The sequence below is a fragment of the Nannobrachium achirus genome, assembly GCF_963921795.1.
Source record: "Nannobrachium achirus genome assembly, chromosome: 10".
Taxonomy (NCBI): Eukaryota; Metazoa; Chordata; class Actinopteri; order Myctophiformes; family Myctophidae; genus Nannobrachium; species Nannobrachium achirus.
This window is the reverse complement of record NC_137819.1, coordinates 52102048-52126457: the sequence shown is the minus strand read 5'-3', so window position 1 is coordinate 52126457 and position 24410 is coordinate 52102048. Positions and strand designations below refer to the sequence as shown.

The following is a 24410-nucleotide window of genomic DNA, read 5'->3' as shown; positions in this document are numbered from 1 at the left end:
ATTAATTAGAAAAAAACATCATCAATGATAATAAAGAGTCGAGTTGACATAAACTAATAATGTTAAATGATAGCTGCTGTGACTTCTCTCACAGGTCAATGTCCACATGGTTTCAAAGTCCAGAACATTACATAACCATAATGACAATACAAATACAGTAGCAATAACAACAAGACCTTGTGCGCTCATGTTTCGAACGGATGTTCATTTAAACAGTACACTGACATATCCTCACTGTTAATTTAACCCTGAGAATAATGGTCCCAAAATGGGATTTCTTTTTACATTTGTACACTCTCATGCCTTTGTGTCCCCCGCGCCAGAAATAGCAGATCTACAAGCTATGCGACATGAGGTTTTTAGATCAGCAATTTTGGTGGGGGACAACGTCGTATGAAAAAGAAAAAAAGGAAAAAGTCCCAGAATTAAATTAGCTATAGATTTAAATGGTATCAGATATTTACACTTTCACTTTTTTCCTCATTTCATTTGTATTTTGGCAGAAATGGTGCCGATGGTGTCTTCTCTGCTGTCCTTACTGCAGCATTTGTTTCTTATCAACTTGTAGATGGCGTATCCTGGAATTGACAGACTGGGGACTCCAGCCAAGATGAAAATAATAACATAGATCCAGTCAGGAAATGGACGGTCTACCAGGGCGGGGAACTCCGGCTGTGGTCAGAATGAAGGGGAATATCGGGATTAAAAGTAAATTACTGTCAACAATAAAGGACATTTCTTTACTGAATACCTGTACATGAAGGGTAATTTACATTACTGCCAGTGCTGGAAATTAAGTGTACTTTTAGTACTGTACGATTCTGTACTTTTACCCTGATTTATTTTTGAATACTTTATACTTCTACTTCTTACCGCTTCTGGGTCCCAGACTAGGTAGTCGAGAGGCTCGCTGACTTGGGTTACGAAGTAGAAAACAAAGATCACTGCCATAATGACTGGACTGACGAACCTCCATGTAACCTGCCAGAAGATGTTGGGCTTGTGGCCAATCATAAACTCTATGTCCTTGTTAAACCTGTTGAGGAAGAAGCATCAGCTGAATTTTGCAGCGCCCCACTGATAGCTTATAAAACAGTCTAAAACATCCTTGTACTTTTATTGTTCAATTGAAGCTCCAGCAGTAAAGATCGCACTGGTGGATTTTGGCTCACCTGTCCACGCCGTAGATATAGATAACTGAAAACATCTCGCAGAAAGCGATGACCAGGAGAGGTATAGATCCGGCAAATCCATCAAACAGAGCTAACCAGTAGTTCCCAGATCGCTGGGCGAATATGAGGGCAAGAGTGAAGGAGACTACACACGTCACACCTGAGATAGGGGAAAGAAATCTGGGTTATAGTGGTTTTACTCATCAAAATCTGTGGCCATAAGTCAGTCATTCATGTAAAGGATTCAAGTGAATTACCGGTGAAAAGCTCTTTGGGCCATGTTTTAGGTAAAATATTGAGGTCTTGTAAGGGCACCACGCATCCCTCGATATTGCCAAACATGGTGGACAGCCCCAGACAGAAGAGCATGACGAAGAAGAGGACAGCCCAGAGAGGAGAGACAGGCATCTTTATGATAGCCTCTGTGAATACAATGAATGCCAGACCTGTCCCTTCCACACCCTGGGAAAAGACAAAACAGATGCAAAAACTGTATCGTGATTTTCTGTGCATACTTACTTTCAGATTTCAGATTTTCTGCAATTAAATATTCCTGTCACATATAGTGCATGTTACAGTATCTAAGCAAACACAACATGACAACATTACTACAATTATTGCTGAGAAAATCTCCATAAATATATAGGCTATGAACTTTTTTTGTGTCAAAACCTTACACCTGTTCAGAGCAGTACACCTTTCAGATGAAATGTTTTTAATGACGGTTGTGTATAAGATTATGATTTAAACAGTTAATACATTTCAACAGATACAGCAAACAATGTTCTAACATTATTATTATTATTGTTTTAAATGACAGACCTGACTGAGGAAAAAATTCATATCACAGTGTCTGAGATCCAGCCCTTCAATGATTCCTGGATTTGTCTGATTTAGGTGGGTCAATGAGTCTTCGTAGTTGTCCGCTGTAATGTTGTTTTCAGGTAAATTGAAAGCATTCAATAGCTTTAAAACGTTACTGTGGAAAAAGGAGGACATGGAATTGAGATCAGCCACTGATTTAAAAATAAATCTTGTGGCATCAGCTACATTTCAATGTTGTATCACAAGTCTCTGTAGCACTGATGGGCTTAAATGTTTGATATTTTACTTATAAGGAATGTATTTATTTTATAATAACGTTTTAACAAATAGATTTGTCACTATAACCTCCAGTGAAAAACATGACACAAGTTAAGTATAGATAAGGATGATAAAGCTAGAGATAGTACAGTAAGAACCAAAGATACAGGTCTAGGGCAACTGGGGACAGCATGAAGGGTTAGTCTAGAGCGGGCATCAAGAAACATCGTGATTCATTTAACTATGCACTGTTAAGCCTTCACCTTTACAAACGTTGTGTTTAATGCAAGGGAAGCCCGGGGAATGAAACACAAGCCTTCCTTTGATTGTACTGCAGTGTGTTGGGTTTGTGTGTATCCATAGAACCATTCATGGCACCATGTATGGTGCTTGTTTGAACTATTGTATGTGGTCTGTTTGGTTTGGGTGAACATGTGGTCCTCTTACAGCAATTATACAACAAATTTCAACAAAGGGGACATAAACCTGTGTTTAAAAAAGATGTGCAGGAACTTTGAATTGAAAAAAAAAAAAGGGTCCAACATTAACTAATTTTCACAGAGACAATTGCCAGAAAAGGCCAACTGAAAACAATTAAGGCAGGGTCTAATAACGAAGTGGACTTCATGTGGCCAGTCTATAACGTATCTATGATGTTTGACACCATGTTTGGGAAAGGTCTCACACGCAAAGTCCCACACAGACTCAAAGACTCACAGACCCATTTCTAGACAGCTTGCCTTTTAGAGTCACACCGTAAAAAACCAAGACTCACAGGTCCACGCAGTCGTCAAATTTCTCCGTGGCCCTGAAGCCAATGATGGAATAGATGACTGTTGCAGAGTACACAGACGTGCAGCCGTTGATGATGGAGATGATAACTGCGTCCTGCTCACAATTGTTGCTGCAAAACAGAGACCATAAGAGCAATCAATAATCCAAAGCTCCTGGTAGATATATCAGCAGAGAGTTGTTACAACTAGAGCCCTTTGTTCGTTTTTATCGCTCTTGATAAGATTATTACTAAGAGTATAGACCCGGTCTACATTGATGGACAGCACTACTACTTACTGAATAGAGTTGTAGCTAGAGAAGGAGATGAGACCTCCAAAGGCCAACGAGAAGGAATAAAACACCTGGGCACCTGCATCCAACCATGTTGCAGGGTTCATCAACTCATTTACCTATAACAGGGAAAGGACAACACACACACACACACACACACGCACACACACACACACGCACACACACACACACACACACACACACACACACACACACACACACACACACACACACACACACACACACACACACACACACACACACACACACACACACACACACACACACACACACACACACACACATACTTACTAGTTGTTTTATAAAAGGTTATTTTAACATATCATGATAGCATGATACATGCCTTCTCTCTTCTTCTTGAACTCTTGAAACGTATCTCTCATAACAGCATATCTTCGTCGGGTGGAAACCTTGTATGTCCAAAACTGTTTGTTTTGTATTCATCATTTTTTAAATGATTTAAACTAGTGAAAACAGCCGATCTACAAGCACCCAACGCCTCGCACCGCGAGGCGTTGTGTGCTTGTAGATCAGCTGTTTCCACTACTTTTGTGCGATGGCCTTGTATGATGAAGCAGTGCTTTACTTTGCGAAAAAATGAACACATTTGAAACTTGGAGATACAAGGTTTCTGCCCGACAGTGACGATATATATTATACTTATTTTGTCTAATCCCTTAGATTGCTATTTTTAATTATTAAAATGTTTACACTACATTTTATTTCGATAGGAGAGTGTAGAGAGACAGCAACAAACTGAGGCATGATGGGAGTCATATTCAAACTCGGTATGAGTTCACCACTCATCCACACCCTTGATTATATTTCTGGGTAGTCTTTTAAAGGGGTCAATCAATAACTTAGTTGATTGGTTGGATAGAATTCTTACGTCTGGAGTGAAGAGGTACTTGATTCCCGCCACAGAGCCTTTGAGAGTCAGACCTCTGATGAGAAAGATGGTGAGCACCAGATATGGAAGAGTGGACGTGATGTATACAGCCTGCATTCGACAGAGAGAGAGTGTGAGACAGTCAAAATGCATGCTCTGGCAGTTGTGGAAAGTAACTACATTTGCTCAAGTACTGTACTTAAGTATTTTTTTTAGGTATACTATTGCGCAACAATACATCTCAGAGGCACACATTTAACTTTTTATCCCACACATTCGTTTTATTTTTTTGAACATTTAGATTATTAATACAAAACATAGGCTACATTAACTATGTATTATAGAGGTTAACCTCCAGGGGTCCAGGAATGCAGGACCTTTTATTTGTAGCATTCCTGCATAATAGTATTACTATTATTAATGCTTATTGTAGTAAAGTAAATGAGCAAACGCACGCACGCACGCACGCACACACACACACATACACACACACACACACACACACACACACAAATACATATAGTGAGATAAGAGACCTGCTATCATGTCACATTATTAGATTATAGATTATAGTGTGGAATTTGACTCCCAGTCAGACCTTTCCTGTGGTTTCGATCCCTCTGATGCAGCAGACATAGAGCAGAGTCCAGGCGGCCACCAGAACCATCACCATCCACCACAGCAAACCGCCAGAGTCATCGATGGCTGTGGAGGTGTTCAGAGTCTCTCTGTACCAGAAGTAGTCTGTTGTGCTGCTCTGCGCACATTCTGCCACCACACCTACAGGGGGCCACAGACACACAATGTGAAGATCTTTTCACTAGGAGAGACCAAGCATCAGACAAAATATAGGTTTAAGGTTGTTTATTATAAGACCGAGGGCCTGGTCGTTTATGGGCACATCGCATGCGTGGCATGAGATGTGCGGCATAAACGGCCAAGAATGCAGAGTGCTAATGGTCATCTAAGGTCAGCACTACACGCGAGCGTGCAGCTTAGATGGCCAAGGGCACGAACAACATTTAGGTTTTGGTGTATGGTCGTTTATGGACGCATCGCATGAGCAGCATGAGATGTGTGGCATAAACGGCCAAGAATGCAGAGTGCTAATGTACATCTAAGGTCAGCACTACAAGCAGCGTGCAGTGTGCGGCTTAGATGGCCAAGGGCACGAACAACATTTAGCTTTTGGTGTATGGTCATTTATGGGCGCATCGCATGCATGGCATGGGACATGCAGCATAAACGGCCAAGGTGCTGAGTGCGAAATAGTCATCTAAGGACATCACAACGCGCAAGCGTCCTGTGTGCGGCTTAGATGGCTATGACGCCCGATCAGCATGGGGGGAGACGGCACGGTCAGCGGGGCATGAATGACGTCGGTGCAGGCTTGGTCATCGGGGCATGGATGACGCTTGATTGGCATGGGGGAGACTAGCCTGGCGTTGCTCATACTAATTCCTCACTGCGTGTCACTACCGCCAGGGGGTGGTGTTGTGCAGTCTGGTTTATTAACCAGGCTAGGGGGAGACGGCACGGTCATCGGGGCATGAATGCTGTAGGTGCCGGCTTGGTCATCGGGGCATGGATGACGTGGGGGTGCCAGCATGGTCATCTAAGGTCACGCACCATGCAAGCATGGTGTGTGCAGCTTGGATGGCCAAGGGCGTGAAATGACACTCTGAGTGCGTGGTCATCTAAGGTCAGCACCACACACAAGCGTGTAGTGTGCAGCTTAGATGGCCATGGGCACGAGAATGGCATTTGGGGTGCTGGCATGATCATCGAAGGTCATCACCACACGCAAGCGTGTAGTGTGCAGCTTAGATGGTCAGGAGCACGGACGGAGGATGGCAGGCATGAGGGGGGAGGTTCCGGGGGGTCACAGACCCAGGTACTTTGGCTTAGGGGTCAAGAGCACACATCCGTGCTGAAGTATGTAGAGAGACCCCACCTGGAACCTGTAGAGAGGATAGAGGTAGAATGAAAAGAAGAGGGAGGGAGGGTGGGTTACTGCAAACGCCGCACGCCGCAATTTTTTCAAGTTGGGTTTATATACCACCGTGATTGGTGGAGGAGGAGTTGTCGGCTTGATAGGAGACGGGTGAGTGGTTGGCACAGGGTGGCATAGACCTTATTCACGCCGCGGCCATCTTGGATCACATGACTTCTTGGGATAGCAGCCTGCATTACAAACCATTGTGAACAATGGAGCGATGGTCCCAAAATATGAGTTCTATTCAACTATTTTCTTTTGACCAAATCGACAAATAGGCAGATGACAACATCAACATCCCAAAAGGATTAAATAGAAGGGTACATCCACAATAATCATGGTAGTTAGGTTACACTGTTACTCTGTACGAAGACTTGCTACTGTATCTGTGCAGACTAGTAGTGCTTGCTCTGCCATCACATAGTTAATATATCGTGATTTTTGCATATTAATCAGGAACAATCTAACAACAAATAATTAATATGATGGTGGAGCAAGCACTGCACAGATAGCAAGTCTTTGTACACAGTAAGGTTGCAACCTAACTTACCTTGAATATCGTTACCATGGATGAAATCAATCTACTGTAGCCCCTCTATTTAATCATTTTGGGGATGTTGATGTTGTCATCTGCCCATTTGTCAATTTGGTAAAAAGAAATTGGTTGAATAGAACTCATATTTTGGGACGATCGCTCCATTGTTCACAATGGTTTGTAATGCAGGCTGCTATCCCAGGAAGTCATGTGATCCAAGATGGCCGCGGTGTGAATAAGGTCTATGGGTGGAGTTACCAGTGGCTGGTTAGAGGTGGTTGATTGTCCTCTGCTTGGCCACATCTCCTCCCGAACTTAAGTTGTTCCAACTCCATATAAAGTGGATTTTTGGTGGGTATGGAAGGTATGGGGGTTTCAGGTATGACACGGTCATCTAATTATTGGCTTAGGACTGCGACAAAAAGAAAGAAAAAATGAATTCAAGACTTCATGGGGTGTGTAATTGATTTGTGTATTTGATAGAAGATTTGTGTTTTTGGGGGGTAAACTATACTCCTTTAAGCTTACTGTATATTATACTTCACTGCATCGTAGTGTACACATTAGGCTTTAATAAAGCAGTCTGAAGAAGAGCTTTGTGTTTGAAACGTCACAACACTTATTTGGTGCAATAAAGGAGAGACTTGCGGCAAAGGTCGTCCAGATCGTGAATCGAACCGGCGATGCCGCCAGGCATCCATGCCTATGGTATACGCCCGGACCAGTAGGCCAGCGGGAACCCCAATTAATATATTTTCATTAAGGGAATTCTTTCTTTTTTTCTTTTGAAGTTAGATCATGTGAGACTATTCTGTACCTGTCTTGTTGTCATTTAGAGGGCATTGACTCCAAGGCAGCGGGTCCTGGAAGGAGTTGAACAGATACCAGATGATCCAGGCCATGATGGTGTTGTAGTAAACCCCCACCAAGAACGACACCAGCATGGATGCGATACCTTTTACATCAGACAATGTTACAATTACTGCAAATAAATTAAAACCATTGAAACATTACCCCAAACCACCAACAGTACAGTACTAGTAAGATGCCTCAGGGTGACCAGCGACGTTGTCCTTTAGGGCAAGGTCGTGCCATGTCTTGGCCATCTGGCCAGTGATTTACCGGTACTGTATATCGGACCCGTTACCCATAAATGGAGACCCCTGGTACCCATACTGTATATGGAGATCCATGTACTGTATATGGAGATATGCTGTGAGAGCCCAAACATGCTTACTCAGTTATTCATTATGTGAAAGTCCTATGACGTCTATGACATCTGACATCATACATACAATCCCTTTTATGCCCATACATGGAGATCCCTGTCTGTAGAACCAGCCACACAGCTGTCTTGGCCATCTGTCTTGGCCATACAGTATATGGATTCTGTTAGTTTGGTATGTGGCCGATGTGGCCTCCACATATGGGCATTCCCATATGAAGTTCTGTTAGATATGGGCTTAATATTGATGACATCAGGGAACTCCATATATGGGCACAAAAGCGATTCTGTTAGTGTGGTTCCCCTGACATCACAGTGAAGTCAGAGCGTGATGTCAGAGTGTCAAACCCATTCTGTTAGAGTGGTTCCCCTGACATCACAGTGATGTCAGCATGATGTCAAAGCAGAAAACCCATAGACCGTAATATACAGTACATTACACCAGGGGTTCCCAAACTTTTTTGTCACCCCATAAATATTTTTTTAATCCGAGGCACCTCTACATTATAATTTTCACTCCCAGTATCGTTGTTGTCCGGTGGAAACCTTGTATGTCCAGAACCGTTCATTTTGTATCATCTAAAAAATTTACTAAACTAGTGAAAACAGCAGATCTACAAGCACACAACGCTTCGCATCGCGAGGCGTTGTGTGCTTGTAGATCGGCTGTTTTCACTAGTTTTGTCTGACAGTCTTGTATGATGAAGCAGGGCTTTGCTTTACCAAAAGACATACACATTTGAATCTTGGAAATACAAGGTTTCTGCCCGACAGTGGCGATATTTTAGTGATTATGTTGTGAGGAAAACGTTGAGATAATAGCCATTTTGGTTAGAACTGACTGAAAATAAATTTGTACTTCAAGTTTAAAATGATACTAAATATTTTTGCAAGTGTCCAAATAAATTCCAAATATTATCAAATTATCTCGCAGCACCCATGGACTGACGTCACGGGACCCCAGGGTGCCCCGTCACCCACTTTGAAAACCCCAGCATTACACATTTATCTCTGAAATGTATAAATATTCTGGGATTGGTCTACATACCGATACCAGCCAGGTATGGGTTAATGGACCTCCATACTCCCACAGCCCCCTTCCTCAGGCGCTGACCGATAGCAAACTCCAGGTGGAGCAGTGGGATGCCCTCTAGAACCAGTAGGATTAGGAAGGGGATCATAAACGCTCCTGCAATGACAAAAAAAAAAGGTTGTGAAGTAATCACTATAGAACCTGAGCGTTCCTTCCTAGTCATAATAGGTGAACAAAAACAGACAAACATCAGATGAAAATATAGCATATCTCCAAGCTTTACGGCGTGTTGTGAGTTTGTAGATTGGCTATTTTTGCCAAAGAGTCAGTGTAGAGGGAAAAAAGGAGAAGGGCCTATAGTTTAGACGCCGGTCAACAGGGTTTAGGTGGTAAAAGGCGTATATTTATTACCCTCTGTGGTATCTGGCATTAGTATAAGCGACAAATGCACTTAGTATTCATTATTTCATAATAATAATACAAATCACACTTATTTCTTCTTTAGGCCTGGTGGTCTATGTCAGTGGCTCTCAATCATTTTCATGTCAAGGACCCCCACATTGATATGTATTTAGCTGCTGATCCCCATTTCAAAACATTTTGTGTCAGAGACTTCCATTATGGCATGATTTGTGTTGTTAAAGTTGAGCTGACACATCTGCACACACATGCTCTTATACAGTATTCTTCACCTCCATACCTTTTCATTGTGTCAGTCCTTTAATCCCATTTAAAGTTCTGATTTATTTGGACACATCCATCTCTATATTTATGTCTACAGTTATAGTCTGTCTATACCAGTGGTTTTCAACCTATGCAGATGTTTAACAATAATTTAACTCTTGAGAGCGTAACAGGTCCATTTGGTTTCATTTTACGCTCTCAAGAGTTAAAGATCTATAAGGGTCCATTTGGTCAACTCTCCATCATTTAGCTGAGGGCCACCTGGAAGCCCCTTTCAAGGACCACTGGTGGTCCCTGGACCACTGGTTGAAAGCCACTGGTCTGTACAGTGTCTTTGAGATGCAGATGACGGTCATCCCAGCCTACCTCCTCCATGGCTTTGACACAGGTACGGGAATCTCCACACGTTGCCCAGCCCCACACAGAACCCCACGCAGGTGAGCAGATACTGGGCCTTGTTGTCCCATTTGGGTCTGTCCCCCGCTTCCTCCTTCTCCATCCTCTCCAGCTCCTGATAGGATGGTATCCGCTCATCCAGGCCTGGGTTAGGCAACTTCAGCTTCATTGTGCCCGATCGTGAGATGCACTCTACTCTGTGATATTTAGTAATCCTTCTGTTAGAGTCTCTCAGGGCCACCTAGGGATGTGCAAAGATGGACGCGTCCTTCACCCTAAATCCCCCGGAGACTTTATCTCTGTGTGCCACTGCTGCTCCCTGCAGCATGTGTTGTTCAAAGGGGGGCCGAAAAAGGTATTTATGGTGACCTTTAGCACCTCAACTGTAGTTATCTGTTACGCTGTCACACCCTGTGAAACATTATGTATTGTCAGCAAGGTTAGACGGAAAAGGCTATGGCCTTCTTGATAATGGTTAATACATCATGTGATGCTACAACCATCTCTTACTGAGAGATGGGTGTGGGTGGGTGGGCGGGTGGGCGGGTGGGCGTGAGTGAGAAATTAAAGGAGAATGCCATGGTACTATGGATAGATGGCTGGAAAATAAACAGGTGCCGTAAACTGTAAAATAGAGTGTTAGTTTAAGGGAGAGTGTTTTTGCAGGTCTTTCAGTCCGAGTGTATGAAAAAGGCAACTGGGTTAAGCACCGTTGGTCCGACCAGTTTAACACTAACCATAACATTCACCAGCGTCGGCAGGTTAGCATTTCACCAGGTTAGCATTCACCAGCAGCGTTAGTTTTACTGAGGTTAGGGTTAAGGTTAGGTTTAGGTCTATCTCCTTGCCCCCAACTTTCGGCACCTCCGCGCAGCCAATCACAAGCTTTTGATACACTCGGACTGAAAGACCTGCAAAGAACACTTTCCCGTTAGTTTACCTCTGTGAGGCTAAAAAGTGAGGCTTCTGTTTTCTACACTTTTGTTCATTCCCTGGAATGAAAACTCCATATTTGACTGTGATCAGAGTAAAATCCTATTCCTAAATGTTATAATTTAACTCCCTGTTCATTTTACTTGAACTCAAAAACTCACATATGTTGACATTGACAACTATCACCAGACACTATCTTGAATATTAGACCAAGCCTTTCCCATTCTTTGACATGTCATAAATAGATATGTTATCTCATAGGGACTTTCAATGACTTGATTTCATAATAGCACTAATAGATGCATCATTACCTGCATACAGTGCTAGATCTGAAATAAAACAATTCATACTGTCACATTTTTGTCCATTCCCCCACCGCATAGCTGACTTCATATCCAAGCAAACACTATTTAAAATATTATTTTGGGTTAGAGTTAGGATTTCATCTTTCAATATAGCTTGTTTTCAATACAATTTAAAAATGCACTCATTACTTTTCCTATAAAGAAAGAAATTGGATCATGTTATCTGGCTATTCTAGACTATTATAGTCTAGAATAGCCAATAACTAGAACACACTTCCAAAAATAAATTACTTGTTTTTTAACTTTAAAATCGTTAATAATATAGTACATCTGTGGTGTAACAGGTTAAAATGTACCCATATACAGTAAATCACTTTTTTCCAATAGCAAATGCAAATTGAGGACAAGTGTGTGTGTGTGTGTCTCTCTCTCTCTCACACACATGTAAACATTGAATATTGACAATTTGGGGGTAATTGACACACACTTTTCTCTGAGTCTCCACTCCCCACCATAGATGTGACTATTCTTATAGAGACCATCAGAATTAACTATATTCTGTTGGTCTTGTTGGGTTAAAATAGCTGGGTCTGAGGATATCATGAAGCCTTGCTTTATTAATAAAGAAATGTAAAGGGTACTTTTTAACTATTTAATCTTGAACACGGGTCAGAAATGACCCTAACACAATGGAAGGGTCAATTCAGATGTTAGTCTACTCTTACCTTACATTTGAGTAGTAAGGATAATGATAGTAATACGTCTATTATGATGTAACTGCATTATAAAGCCTATCAGTGTTCCTTTGTAATGCAATAATTAACCAAAGAAAGCCTCCGCTGTATATGGACAATTTTATTGACTAGCAAGTCACATAGACAATCTTCCTGTTAATTTCAAGGTTATTAAGAGAGTGTGTGCGTGTGCGTGTGCGCTTGCGTGCATGTGTGCGTGTGTGTGTGTGTGTGTGTGTGTGTGTGTGTGTGTGTGTGTGTGTGTGTGTGTGTGTGTGTGTGTGTGTGTGTGTGTGTGTGTAGGCTAATGGGTTCTGTGCATGTATGTTTATGGGTTAGGCGTGTGCACACAAGCATAAATGCTCTTACTGAAAAAGTCTTAGCCAATAATGTTTAGTAATGATTAGACTGAATTTACAAGGTCACTATATACATACATACAGTACATGATCTTCCGGAAAGTCACAGTGCAGTCAGTGTATCACGGTTGGAGTGTGTACAGTACAGAAACTTTAAAACATGACAATATGCATCCTTTCAACAAACATTTTTCACTCCTAAGAATAATGTGATAAAATCAGCATCAACAAATCAAAGTAAAACACTCATCTTGTTTAAGTGGGATTAGCACTGAATTTCACTGAATCAAGCAAAACATTTCCATAAAGTAAATTTCTCAGCCAATAGAACAGCTACATCTTGTTAACATAATGATACTTATTGCTCCATGACATGCATGCAGAAAAATAAATATTGATATAACCACACAATATTTCAACCATTCATGCAGCAACATGACCTTTGTGTTGTTATTTTTGTTTTTTATTTCCATTTCTTTACTTATTTATTGCAACTGCAATGACAAAGAATGTCATACAACCTGTAAGCTGTTACAGTAGGTGGGTTGAGTTGAGTATTGCTGTAATTCTGTGACTGTGGGATTCAGTGCATTTTGACTGAGGCAGAGACCGTTTTGACCTCAGGTTCATAAGTGTTCTTCCTACAGCAACATCTTTGGAGTAACTTGAATATGGCAAATCCTGGGACAGAAAGGCTGGAGACTCCAGCCAGGAGGAAAATGATAAAGTAGATCCAGCTGGGATAGAACAATTTCTCCAACACTGGGAAGTTTGCCTGAGGACATGACATGGAAGAGATCACACAATTAAATAGAATGTAGCGTATATTAAACTGTCAAATAGTCCTACAAAACATACAAAGTGGCAAAAAACAATGGCATCTATTATAATAATATTGTATAATAATGTGGCGACCCAGAGGGGTGGTTGATGGTATTACATGTACATCCTTTTATGGTGCTGTTGTTGAAATTTATATATTAAGATTTCCTGGCAAGGGGCGCCTGCTGGCCTACTGGTCCAGGCGCATACCACATAGGCATTGATGCCTGACGGTGTCGTCGGTTCGATTCCCGATCCGGACGACCTTTGACGCTTGTCACTCCCCGTCTCTCCCCCATTTCCTGTAAGTCTACTGTCCTATCCAATAAAGGCTTAAAAGCCAAAAAAACGAATCTTAAAAAACACATATATATATTTCCTGGCGTGCGTATAATTATTGTATTTCAAAATAGGAGCCACTTCTGTTGGCCATGCGATGTATGTGGCGTAGGTTTGGTCTAAAACACAGCTTTAATTTGACACATCTGAAATATACATTTGAATGTATGTCTGTTTTATGCAAATAGCTGAATTGTGGCTGTTATACTGAACTTACTGAGCTGGGATCCCAGGCGCTGTAGTCAAGTTGCTCACTCAATTGGGTCACAAAGTAAAAGATCATGATGACAAATACAATCAAAGGGCTGACGAATCTCCATGTCACCTGCCAGAAGAAATTGGGTCTGTGTCCAATCATGAATTCAAAGTCTTCATTAAACCTGTGGGAATAAACCACATGACAATCTTGTGAGTTTCACAGTGTCCATCCAGCTATGGAATTTTACCTTTAGCAATATTTAACATTTTCATCTCCAGACCAAGTGCAAAAGGATTCACATCTTTGTATTTCGCTATTTAAAGTTGCTTAAATTAGAAACAGCAGTCTATCCTCAGAGGAATATTATTTACCCAGAAATGTCACTGTGCCAATCATGTTCCTCCAAGGACCAATGCAACAGAAGTTAGTGTTTAACTGATTTACCTATCAGCTCCATATACGTAGAATACAGCCATCATCTCACAGAAGCCGATTACAAGCAGAGGGATGGATCCAACAAATCTGTCGAACAGAGCTAACCAGTAGTTACCAGACTGCTGGGTAAAGGTGAGTGCAATCATGAAGGATGTAAAGCATACAATGCCTGAAACCCAAAAGAACACAATTAGTGTTTTAGGTTAGTGGACAAACCGTATTGTCAGTATACTGTATGTAACATACGTGTCATTTATTGTACCTGTAATCACATCCTTGGGCCACTTCTCAGGAAAGATCTTGAGATCCTGCAAAGGAACCACGACTCCCTCGATGTTACCAAACAGGCTGGACAGCCCCAGACAGAAGAGCATGGTGAAAAACAGAACAGACCAGAGAGGAGAGACGGGCATCTTGGTGATGGCCTCCGTGAATACAATGAATGCCAGACCTGTTCCTTCCACACCCTGTAAAGCACATACACCAGTAGAATGTAACAGTGACTCATTCACTGTGATTAATACATACCGGTACATTTTTCAAGGACAACTTTAGTTTTTTGATAAAAGGGTTACTATTTTATATTGTAATTAAAGAATATAAAAGATGAGTGTTAAATTGATTTCATTTACTTCTTTCTATTGTTTTAGAGATTCTTCTTATTTCAGTGGTTGGGGGCATGCGTACAAGTGGCTAAATATGTCTTTTTAGACACAATAAGCCCATTCCCAAGATACAACACAACCTTTGATGTTTGGATGTGAATTATGGGGGCTAGAAGTGTTACTGTAAATAGCAATAAAGAAACTGCTGGCTTATTGTGTCTAAAAAGACATAGTTAGCCACTTGTACGCATGCCCCCATGCGTACGCATGCCCCACATTTTAGCACGGTAAACGCAATAAAACATTAGAACGAAGCAAATGAAAACAGTTGTCCTTTAACACAGCACGTGTATAACGTGTGTACACCCTGTAGGATCATACTTCGCTGAGCAGTCTTTTCAAGTCGCAGATACTGAGGTCCAGACCCTGTATGACCTCTGCCCCCGAGGCAGTGCTGTTGAGGCTTCCCAGCATGGTATCATAGTTGCTGTCTGTGATGGCCCCCTCTGGTAGCTCAAATGCATTGATCAGCATTAGAATGTTTCTGAAAGGGTAAATTCAAAATCATAGACTGATTTGGGCACTGTTTCAAGCATGTGGCTGTTACCATGGCGAAAACACCCCATGTGTGTACGGAACTCAAATCAGGCTTAACATTTTGTTGTGCGTCTCTCCTGTCTGAACCCAAAGAGGTTTAAAATGTATGAATTTCAGATTGAAGGCACATACCCGTTAACGCAGTCATCAAACTGTGCGGTGGCCCTGAAGCCAATAATAGTGTAGATAACAGTGGCAGCAAAGACCGCAGTGAAACCATTAACGAGGGAGATGATGACAGCATCCTGCTCACAGTTGTTGCTGTAGAATGAAAAGGTGAGAAGAAAACGATACAACAATAGAACAGAATAGTGTATAAATAAACTCATTATGCAATTTCCCAGAATTTCATCTTTCTAAGATGAAATTCTGGGAAATTGCAAGTGTGGTTGCCGTGACACGACTCACACTTGCAAATTAATTCTGTCCTTGTCCCTTTTATGCCCATATATGGAGATCCCTGATGTCATCAATAGAGGGTATGCGCGTGACATCATCATTTTACCCGGAGGTTATGCGGGAACGCCTACCGAGAGGCAAAAAACTAGCCTACTTTCTAGCCTTAATTGATAAATATGATTCTACCTACTACTGTATGCCCCCTCTGTACATCTCCCCTGTTAATATAGACTCAATATGCGGTGGAGAACATAATACTTACTGAATAGAGTTGTAACTAGAGAAGGAGATGAGGCCTCCAGTAGCCAATGAGAAGGAATAAAACACCTGGGCACCTGCATCCAACCATGTTTGCGGGTTTATCAACTCATCTACCTAGAGGTAAAAAAAAAAAGAAAACACCCACCCAGTGGTGCCTTTTATGAGTTAATTTCATTTAATGTCCCGCAAAGCTTCGCCAATGCCAACAGACACTTAAAATAAAGGCAGACTGGAGGTGTGACCTGCAAGACATCTACCGTAGTCGAAGGCAGGAATTAGAATTAGACATATTTTTGGGTCCATTGTCGATAGACCTAGTGCAACATTTTCGAACCTTTATTTTCTAGTCTCTAAAAGTTTCTAAAACATAAGAAAATTGCAGATCTATAAGATTGGCTTTTTGTGATTATTTTTTAAGGCTTAATTATACTTATTTTAAAACTGGGGAACATCAGCTATATAACTGCCGATACTATGCCATCAAAAAGGTCAAACAATTGCCGATATATACAGTATCCGGTATACAGGTCTGGCTCTTGCAGGAATCAAACCTAGAACGAGGTTGTGCATGTACTTTCAAGAGAGCTTGCTGTAAGACAAAAGATATACAGTACTAACTTGTGGAGTGAAGAGGAACTTGATTCCCTCCAAAGAGCCTTTGAGAGTCAGACCTCTGACGAGGAAGATGGTGAGCACCACAAATGGAAGAGTGGACGTGATGTATACAGCCTGTGCATTAAACAGAGAGAGAGAGAGAGAGAGAGAGAGAGAGAGAGAGAGAGAGAGAGAGAGAGAAAGAGAGAGAGAGAGAGAGAGACTTCATAATAATATATGGTGTATGTACTGTATATGAATACCGGTAAGTGTGTTTATGCACAGACTGTGCATGCATGCATGTGTTGGCTGTGGTTTTGTGACCTTTACTTGGAAATACATGCTTTAATTATAGGAATGGCCAAATGTATCTAGCAGCCTTCTTATTGTAAAATAAGTACTTTTTTGTGGGGTGCGTAGCAATCCTACTTTGCCTGTGGTCTCAATCCCTCGTATGCAGCAAATATAGACTATGGTCCAAGCAGAGGCTAAACAAAGCACCATCCACCACTGTAGACCCCCAGACTCCTCTATGCTTGCCGAGATGTTCAGTGTTTCTCTATACCAGAAGTAATCCACTGGAGAGCTTCGTTCACATTCTGACACTGGACCTGGAGGGGTTACAAAACAACCATTTATCTGAAAAGCCTTTCAGTTAATTCTTGAAGATTATCACAATAATTAAGATGACACAATCCACAGAGAATATTCTCCTTTCTCAGTGTCCTACAATTGAATTTCCACAATGCATTTTGTGGTCAAGCATTAGCTTGGCACCCCATGCAGTCAACCTGATGCAGATTTTCTCAGATTTTCTGAAGTATATTTTCAGGCATCATTTCAAAGACACAGGGAAGACAAGCTCAATGTTATGGCTGTTAATGGAACATACCATATTAACAAACAGACAACATGTTGACAATCATGTCCCTTTGACTTCCTATAGGCTACTCTACTGTATTATAATATATGTGAACATGTATTATAATATATGTGAACATATATTATTCAACAATTATACAGTAGGTATTATTATGTATGCATGATGATAAACACCTGCCTGTGAGATTGTCATTGAGTGGGCACTGACTCCATGGCAGTGGGCTCTGGAAGGAGTTGTAGAAATACCACAGCACCCATACAATGATGTTGTTGTAGTACACGCCAATCAGAAACGACGCAATCAAAGAAGCAATTCCTGTTGGGAGCAGAGTCAATAGATTAACCATAATGCCATTGATCTGAGGTACCAGAAACAGGTCGGTTCAGATGCTCTCATAGCTCTTTAATTAATCAGTGTATAAAAGTGTAATAACAATAATATTTATATAAAACATAATAATAACCAACCATGGAGGAACAATCAAGGTATAACAAATGTAAAAGTGAACAAATTACTTTCCTAAAGTGCCTTATGCATTGTTTTTATGAATCGACCGATGATCAGAAAGATGCTATATACAGCAATGGTTCTCAAAGTGGGATGCTGCACCCGTTTCGGATGTATCATGCCATATAATGGCAGATTATCACGTATTATCAGCCCATTGTAATGGGCCTCGCCCGTGAAATGGGATGATAACGGCAGAAACTGGATTCAGAGGCCCCACAGCCGATATCCGCGTTATCATCCATTGGGATGGGTCTGTTATCACCGTTGTCATGCCTTAGCCAAGGCTCAGTTATTGCAGCGCATTGCAATGACAAGACCAAGGCTGATAACTGGGCTCCCAGCTCCTGGGAGCTGGTAGTCAGACTACTGAGCCTTGGCTAAGGCATGACAACAGTGATAACAGACCCATCCCAAGGGATGATAACGCATGTATCAGGTGGAGTCCAGCAGGTCCCCAGCAAAATGAGCATTAGTTTAACCACGTTTAACCCTGTTTCAAGCTCACAACGGGTCATGACGCACCATATTTAGCTTGTAGATCTTCTATTATACAAACATTATACAAAGTCTATTCAGATTGAGGTCTGGGGGCCAAATACATACCGTATGTATTAGGGAGACAAAGGTTTCAGAACCACTGATATAAATAATGGGAATGTAGGATTTGCACACACCAAGACCAGTCAGTAAAGGGTTAATGGACCTCCATACTCCCACACTGCCCTTCCTCAGGCGCTGACCGATGGCAAACTCCAGGTGGAGCAGTGGGATGCCCTCAAGAACCAGCAGGATTAGGAAGGGGATCATAAACGCTCCTGCAATGACAATAACATTCTTTTCAGGTACTGTAGGAAAGGCCCTTTGTGTGGATCCTCAACAGTAACAGTCAAGCCCCACTGCATTACACATACACGCAAGCACGCATGCACACACGCGTCCTTGCGCGCGCGCACACACACACACACACACACACACACACACACACACACACACACACACACACACACACACACTCAATGACATAAGACATACCGTACAGTAGTTTTGCAGGTTAACCAATTGCATCAGCTGCGTATGTAGGTAGGTAGGTAGGTAGGTAGGTAGGTAGGTAGGTAGGTAGGTAGGTAGGTACCGTAGGTAGGTAGGTAGGTAGGTAGGTAGGTAGGTAGGTAGGTAGCCGTGTGTGTTTATGCCCATATATGGAGATCCCTGATGTCATCAATATTAAGCCAATCAGGGACCAGCATTTCTGGCAACGTCATCATTAACAGCCAATGAGTGACCAGCATTCCTGGTGATGCCATCGGTGATTTTAGCAGAGTTTGGTATATAAAAGCATTCATGGTAATGTCATCATTATCAGCCAATGAGGCCAGTAGAGCGCACCTCATGGCGCGCTCTGCTGTCACGCTCTGCTGGCACACAAGTATGGCCTACTTAATTGTGCACAGGACACAAGTTGGCACGTCGACAGAGTGCAGTTCTAGTTATCTCTGCTACCTCTCAGGACAAGATCACATCTCTGCTTATTACACATTGTCCTTGTCCTTGTGTCTACAACGACAATGAGTCCTTTTATTATGTAACACCTGATGCCACTCATATAAATGCATCCTATAGCTTCCGATAGTTAATACCTTAGTCTACCAGGTGTGTAAAGTTGGTGAAGTAAAGTTGAACTCAGCTCATTATGTAAACAGGTGACTCACCTGTTTATATAATGAGTTCAACTTCACTTACACAGTTTGTCTTTGTATTCATAAATAACAAACATTATGTAGTTCAGCAATTATTCAATGCTCCTATGAGTCATAAACTCCATTGCAGAAACATATGTGGTAAATCAGCATAATTATAGATCTAATCAACGACATCACCGCAACCAAAACCTTAGTTCTGGTAGGTAACAACGGCAGACCCACATTGGAGCAGAGTTATTCATTAAGTATTAGAAATGTATTATTTTGTTCTAAATATCCACAGGTTGACAAACTAGACACTAGTTAATGTTCTTGATTATGAATCATGACCTTTATCTCCTTGACCCAGTACATACATGTATTGAATCACTCTCATCTGTGTAAGGATATACCATGACCATCGACTACTACCGGTATATCAGATAGACCTACGTCTGTGCACAATGATAGGAAATGCATGCTTTGTTCATATAGTCTGTTCTTTTCCTTGTCTCATTTCTTCTGATCATGTGGTCGAGGAAACGAGCATGACACTTGACATCACAGCATGAAGTCACATTTAGCTATATAGACAGAAGAAATATAGAGATCTACAGAGATATCTAGATACAGGTTTAGATATTTACATATAGATATAGAGATTAATACACAGAGATCTAGAGAATACTTATTTACTGAAGAAGAATATTGAACTTCAGAAGCACCATAGAATATAGGACATTAAGAGAGCCAACTCTCATAGAGTTCTTATAAGGGTTCAAAAGTAACAAGTTGCCTGGCTTGTGCTCCAGTCCCCAGTAAGCTAGACATTGTTAACTAGTTATGTAGGTGGACACTCCCTCCAGCATTATACAGTCCTACTATATCCTTCCCTACAGATCACGTCATGTGTCCATTGTATTCTCTGTGTGTGTAATAAAATGTAGACCTTCTGCACTCACGCGACTCAAACGAAAACATCACTCACCAGATGAAATCACAACAATACTGTAATAGACTAGAATAAAGTGGCATTTATGTGTGGAATAAAGCTCAAACACACTGCTCTACATAGAAGGAGTATTAGTAGTACTATTATAAGGAGCTTATTTCTCTGTAAACAATGTACATGACAGTGGGTGGGGACAGCATAAAGTTGAAAGTTCAATACACTGTTGAAAGTGTAGATAGCACACTTTATCAACTTTGAAGCAGTTGATAAAGTGTGCATGAGGTCTCAATTCCTCAAACAGGCAGTGCCTTGTTCAATTTACTGGCATTGTATTAAAGGACGTCATTGCCTTATCAGAGGTAGCGGAAGTCAAACTGAGGCGTTATTGATAAATTCACCCAGACTTTTATGCAGAAACATAATTATTTCTATCCAAACGTTGGCGTAGTAGTGGATTATTTGCATTGTACAATGGAGAAGGACAATACATTCCAATAGGGATTTCCAATTTGACGTTGTTTATAATTATAACTGTCAGGGGAACCAATGGATAAAGCAGCAAAAGATTAATAGTTGTGTGAACAGTACACATGGTTGTTATGATTCTTACAAAGGTTATGGTTATGGTTATGGGAAAGACAAAGTGTGACTAAAAGTGTCTTTGTGTGTTGAAGTCTGTTAACTTATAGAAATAATAGTAAACACCAGCAGGGTCCTGTTTTGTATTGAGTTTGCGTGGGTTTCCTCTTCCCTTGGCCTTGAACAATGTACTCTTATTTACAACAGGAATTGGTCCCTGGGTGCTGTATGGCTGCTCAGTGTACGTAGTTACGGTAGTTAGGATGGATCAAATACAGAGGGCAAATCTCCCCAAGCGCATAACAAAGCATACGATTTTATCCTTAATATATTTCGAAGCAGCTATGATTTCATTATTAAAAAATATATTTTTTTCTCTAACAGTTAATAGAGGTTTTATAAAGGTAAAATTAAACTTTTATGTTTGACTTTATGGGCAACTCACTTTTTATTGCTTCTTTACTATGGGTATAACTCCTTAACTACCTGACTTGGCAGATTATTGCAATATCAATTTGAACATCAATTATTCTAACTGTACTGTTATAAAATTAAATGTAATCGTGCAATTGTATTATGGTTGTCACGTCACCAGATGATTACTGCTGTACATAATGAAAAAGGACATGGCCATTGGTCAGTGTTAATATTTAACTTGTGCCAAAATAGACTTGTTTTGTTTACCAATATACATTTTGACACAGGAAAATTCTAAACATGGCATTTTCTGATGTCTTGCACACTACATTCAAACCGTAAAAAGACTGAAAATGAAATGTGAAAATGTGAAGATTAACTTATAATTTTAACAACTTTTCCAAAATAGCAGATCTACTAGCTCAAAACACCATGTTAAACATCACAGAACTTCACAGGTTCTGGGAAGTTTCAGATCAGGACATTTGTGGCTTACCTTTCATAGACGTAAAGTCGATGTGCAAGAGGGAGTAAAGTAACTAAGTACATGTACTGTACAATTTTAGGTATTTTTACTTTCTTCAGTATTTACACATTTCAATATTTTGACTTCTACTCCATGACATCTCAAAGTAAAATATTTTACCTTTACTCCACTATAATTATATGAAAAGTTTAGTTACGAGTGACTTAGTAGATTTTGATTATTATTATAAAACACACTATAACCACGTTCAGCCCTATTATATTTTAGCCATTTGAAAATAGCAGATCTATAAGCTCACAATGCCTCGCAATGCATTGTGAGCTTGAAGACTTTTGGGACTTTAAGTATATTTTGATGCTGATACTTTGTACTTTTGCTCAAGTACATTTGGAATACTGGACCTCTACTTGTACTAACAGAGTATATCAACATTGCAATATTGATACTTTTACCTAAGTAAAACTTGTGAGTACGTACTTCTTCCATCACTGTCTACTACTGGAGAACTAGCTTTGGACAATTGACCAATCCCCAATCACATACACACCCATTGTAACAGTTACAATGGGTGTGTATGTGATTGGGGATTGGTCCATTGCGTCATTGAGTGTAATAATATACTGTCTGTTGTTTATGTGGAGAAAACAACTGCAGAGGACAAGTTGTTGAATGGGAGTCTTGTGGTTATCACCATTGAGCCTTAGTCTGTAGGGTAAAGGCCCGTCCACACCAATGACCCATAACTATGACGATAAAGATGTCCGCAACTGATTTATCATAACCTTCCGTAAAAATGTTGAACGTGAGTGATGTGAACCTATGGTCCAGTATGCTCCATGGAGCATAATGTGGTCAGCAACTTCCATGGCAATCAGCCCACTAGTTGTAGTGACTTTTACATGTATTTTACCATAAATAAGTTTTATATTATTACATTGGGCAACATTTTCAAACATTCCATCCCCTGGAAAAGTTCCTGAAACTTGAATGGAAAATGTACCTGTAACAGAATACTGTTACAGGTACATTTTTACACTATGAATCCACAGTGTGTCATTATTACCCCATTAGTACCATAATATTATCACAAACTGTGTACCCCCTGACCTTTAAGTACCACATTAGTACTGTACTGTTGATAACTCACAGCAACAACAAACGACTACAATCCGCCTGACTTATGGGTGTTAACAAATGGCCTTTTATAATTTGCTTGTAAAAGTGTTAGGTGCCTGCCTCTGATGGAGAGAATGCTCTACACAATGTCAGTTTTCTTTTTAGAACCTGTCGGTAATGTCACACATACAGAAGATATTAGTGTGATTACGAGATAACAAATCGAGATACTGTTGCATATACATGTATGTATGTTTTTTTGCAGACAAAATGCTTGTCTTCAAGATCCTGACCAATGATGCATTACTTGTAACATATTAAAGGAGTAGTTCACCCCCAAAATGATTTTTTTTTTTTTTTTCGAATGATTACTCACCCCACGGAGACTTGAATTCAATTCAATAATATTATTTTGTATTTGTCGCATTCCTAAGACAAAGAAATCGATTATAGTAAATGTATTGATTCCGGATGGGGACCCAAATGCATTCGGGTCCCCATACGGAATCAATGGGGGTAAATTTATTGTGATCAAATTATTGTCTTACGAATGCGACAAAAAAACAAAAAATATTATTGAACTCAAGTCATGGCATGAGTAATCATTAGAAAAAAAGTAATTTTGGGGGCGAACTACTCTTTTAAAGTCCAATCCTCAAGTTTGTAGTGTAAAGTTTTCTAACCATAGTAATTTCCATTTATTTGATAGTTTGCCCTTAAACCATGTGGCACATACCTCCTCCATGACTTTGACACAGGTAAGGGAATCTCCAGACGTTGCCCAGCCCCACACAGAATCCCACACAGGTGAGCAGATACTGGGTCTTGTTGTCCCATTTGGGTCTGTCCCCTGCCTCCGTCCTCTCCAGTTCCTCTAGCTCCTGGTGGGAAGGGATTCTTTCCTCAAGTCCGGGGTTGGGGAGGACACATCTCATGGTGGCTGGCTGCAACTGATGGAGCTTCACTCCTGCTTAGCGCTTACTGTTCCGTTTTGCACCAATGCAGGTCTGGTTTCTGCTCTCTGTTGGCAAGACCCCTGTGACCCTTGCAAGTGTATAGGAATGGGAGGCTGAGTGATAATAGTAATTGTATTTATCAGTATAATA

The 24410-nt window shown here is 40.9% G+C and overlaps 2 protein-coding genes across 2 annotated transcripts; both read right to left on the bottom strand.

Annotated features, from left to right (window-relative positions):
* Positions 1-480: 480 nt before the first annotated feature.
* LOC308293139 (sodium-dependent neutral amino acid transporter B(0)AT1-like) lies at positions 481-10268 on the bottom strand (the record flags this gene model as incomplete). Its single annotated transcript, XM_080735573.1, has 12 exons — positions 481-672; positions 874-1036; positions 1173-1332; positions 1430-1634; positions 1995-2151; positions 3031-3159; positions 3327-3439; positions 4231-4341; positions 4829-5010; positions 7579-7716; positions 9035-9175; positions 10070-10268. The coding sequence occupies 12 exons, from the start codon at positions 10266-10268 to the stop codon at positions 481-483; spliced, it is 1890 nt and encodes a 629-aa protein (XP_080591699.1).
* A 2745-nt stretch (positions 10269-13013) lies between these two features.
* Positions 13014-24239, bottom strand: LOC308293138 (sodium-dependent neutral amino acid transporter B(0)AT1-like; the record flags this gene model as incomplete). The annotated part of the gene is made up of 12 exons (XM_080735572.1): positions 13014-13205; positions 13809-13971; positions 14235-14394; positions 14488-14692; positions 15212-15374; positions 15560-15688; positions 16089-16197; positions 16702-16816; positions 17111-17286; positions 17736-17879; positions 18749-18889; positions 24041-24239. The coding sequence occupies 12 exons, from the start codon at positions 24237-24239 to the stop codon at positions 13014-13016; spliced, it is 1896 nt and encodes a 631-aa protein (XP_080591698.1).
* Between the last annotated feature and the right edge of the window lie 171 nt (positions 24240-24410).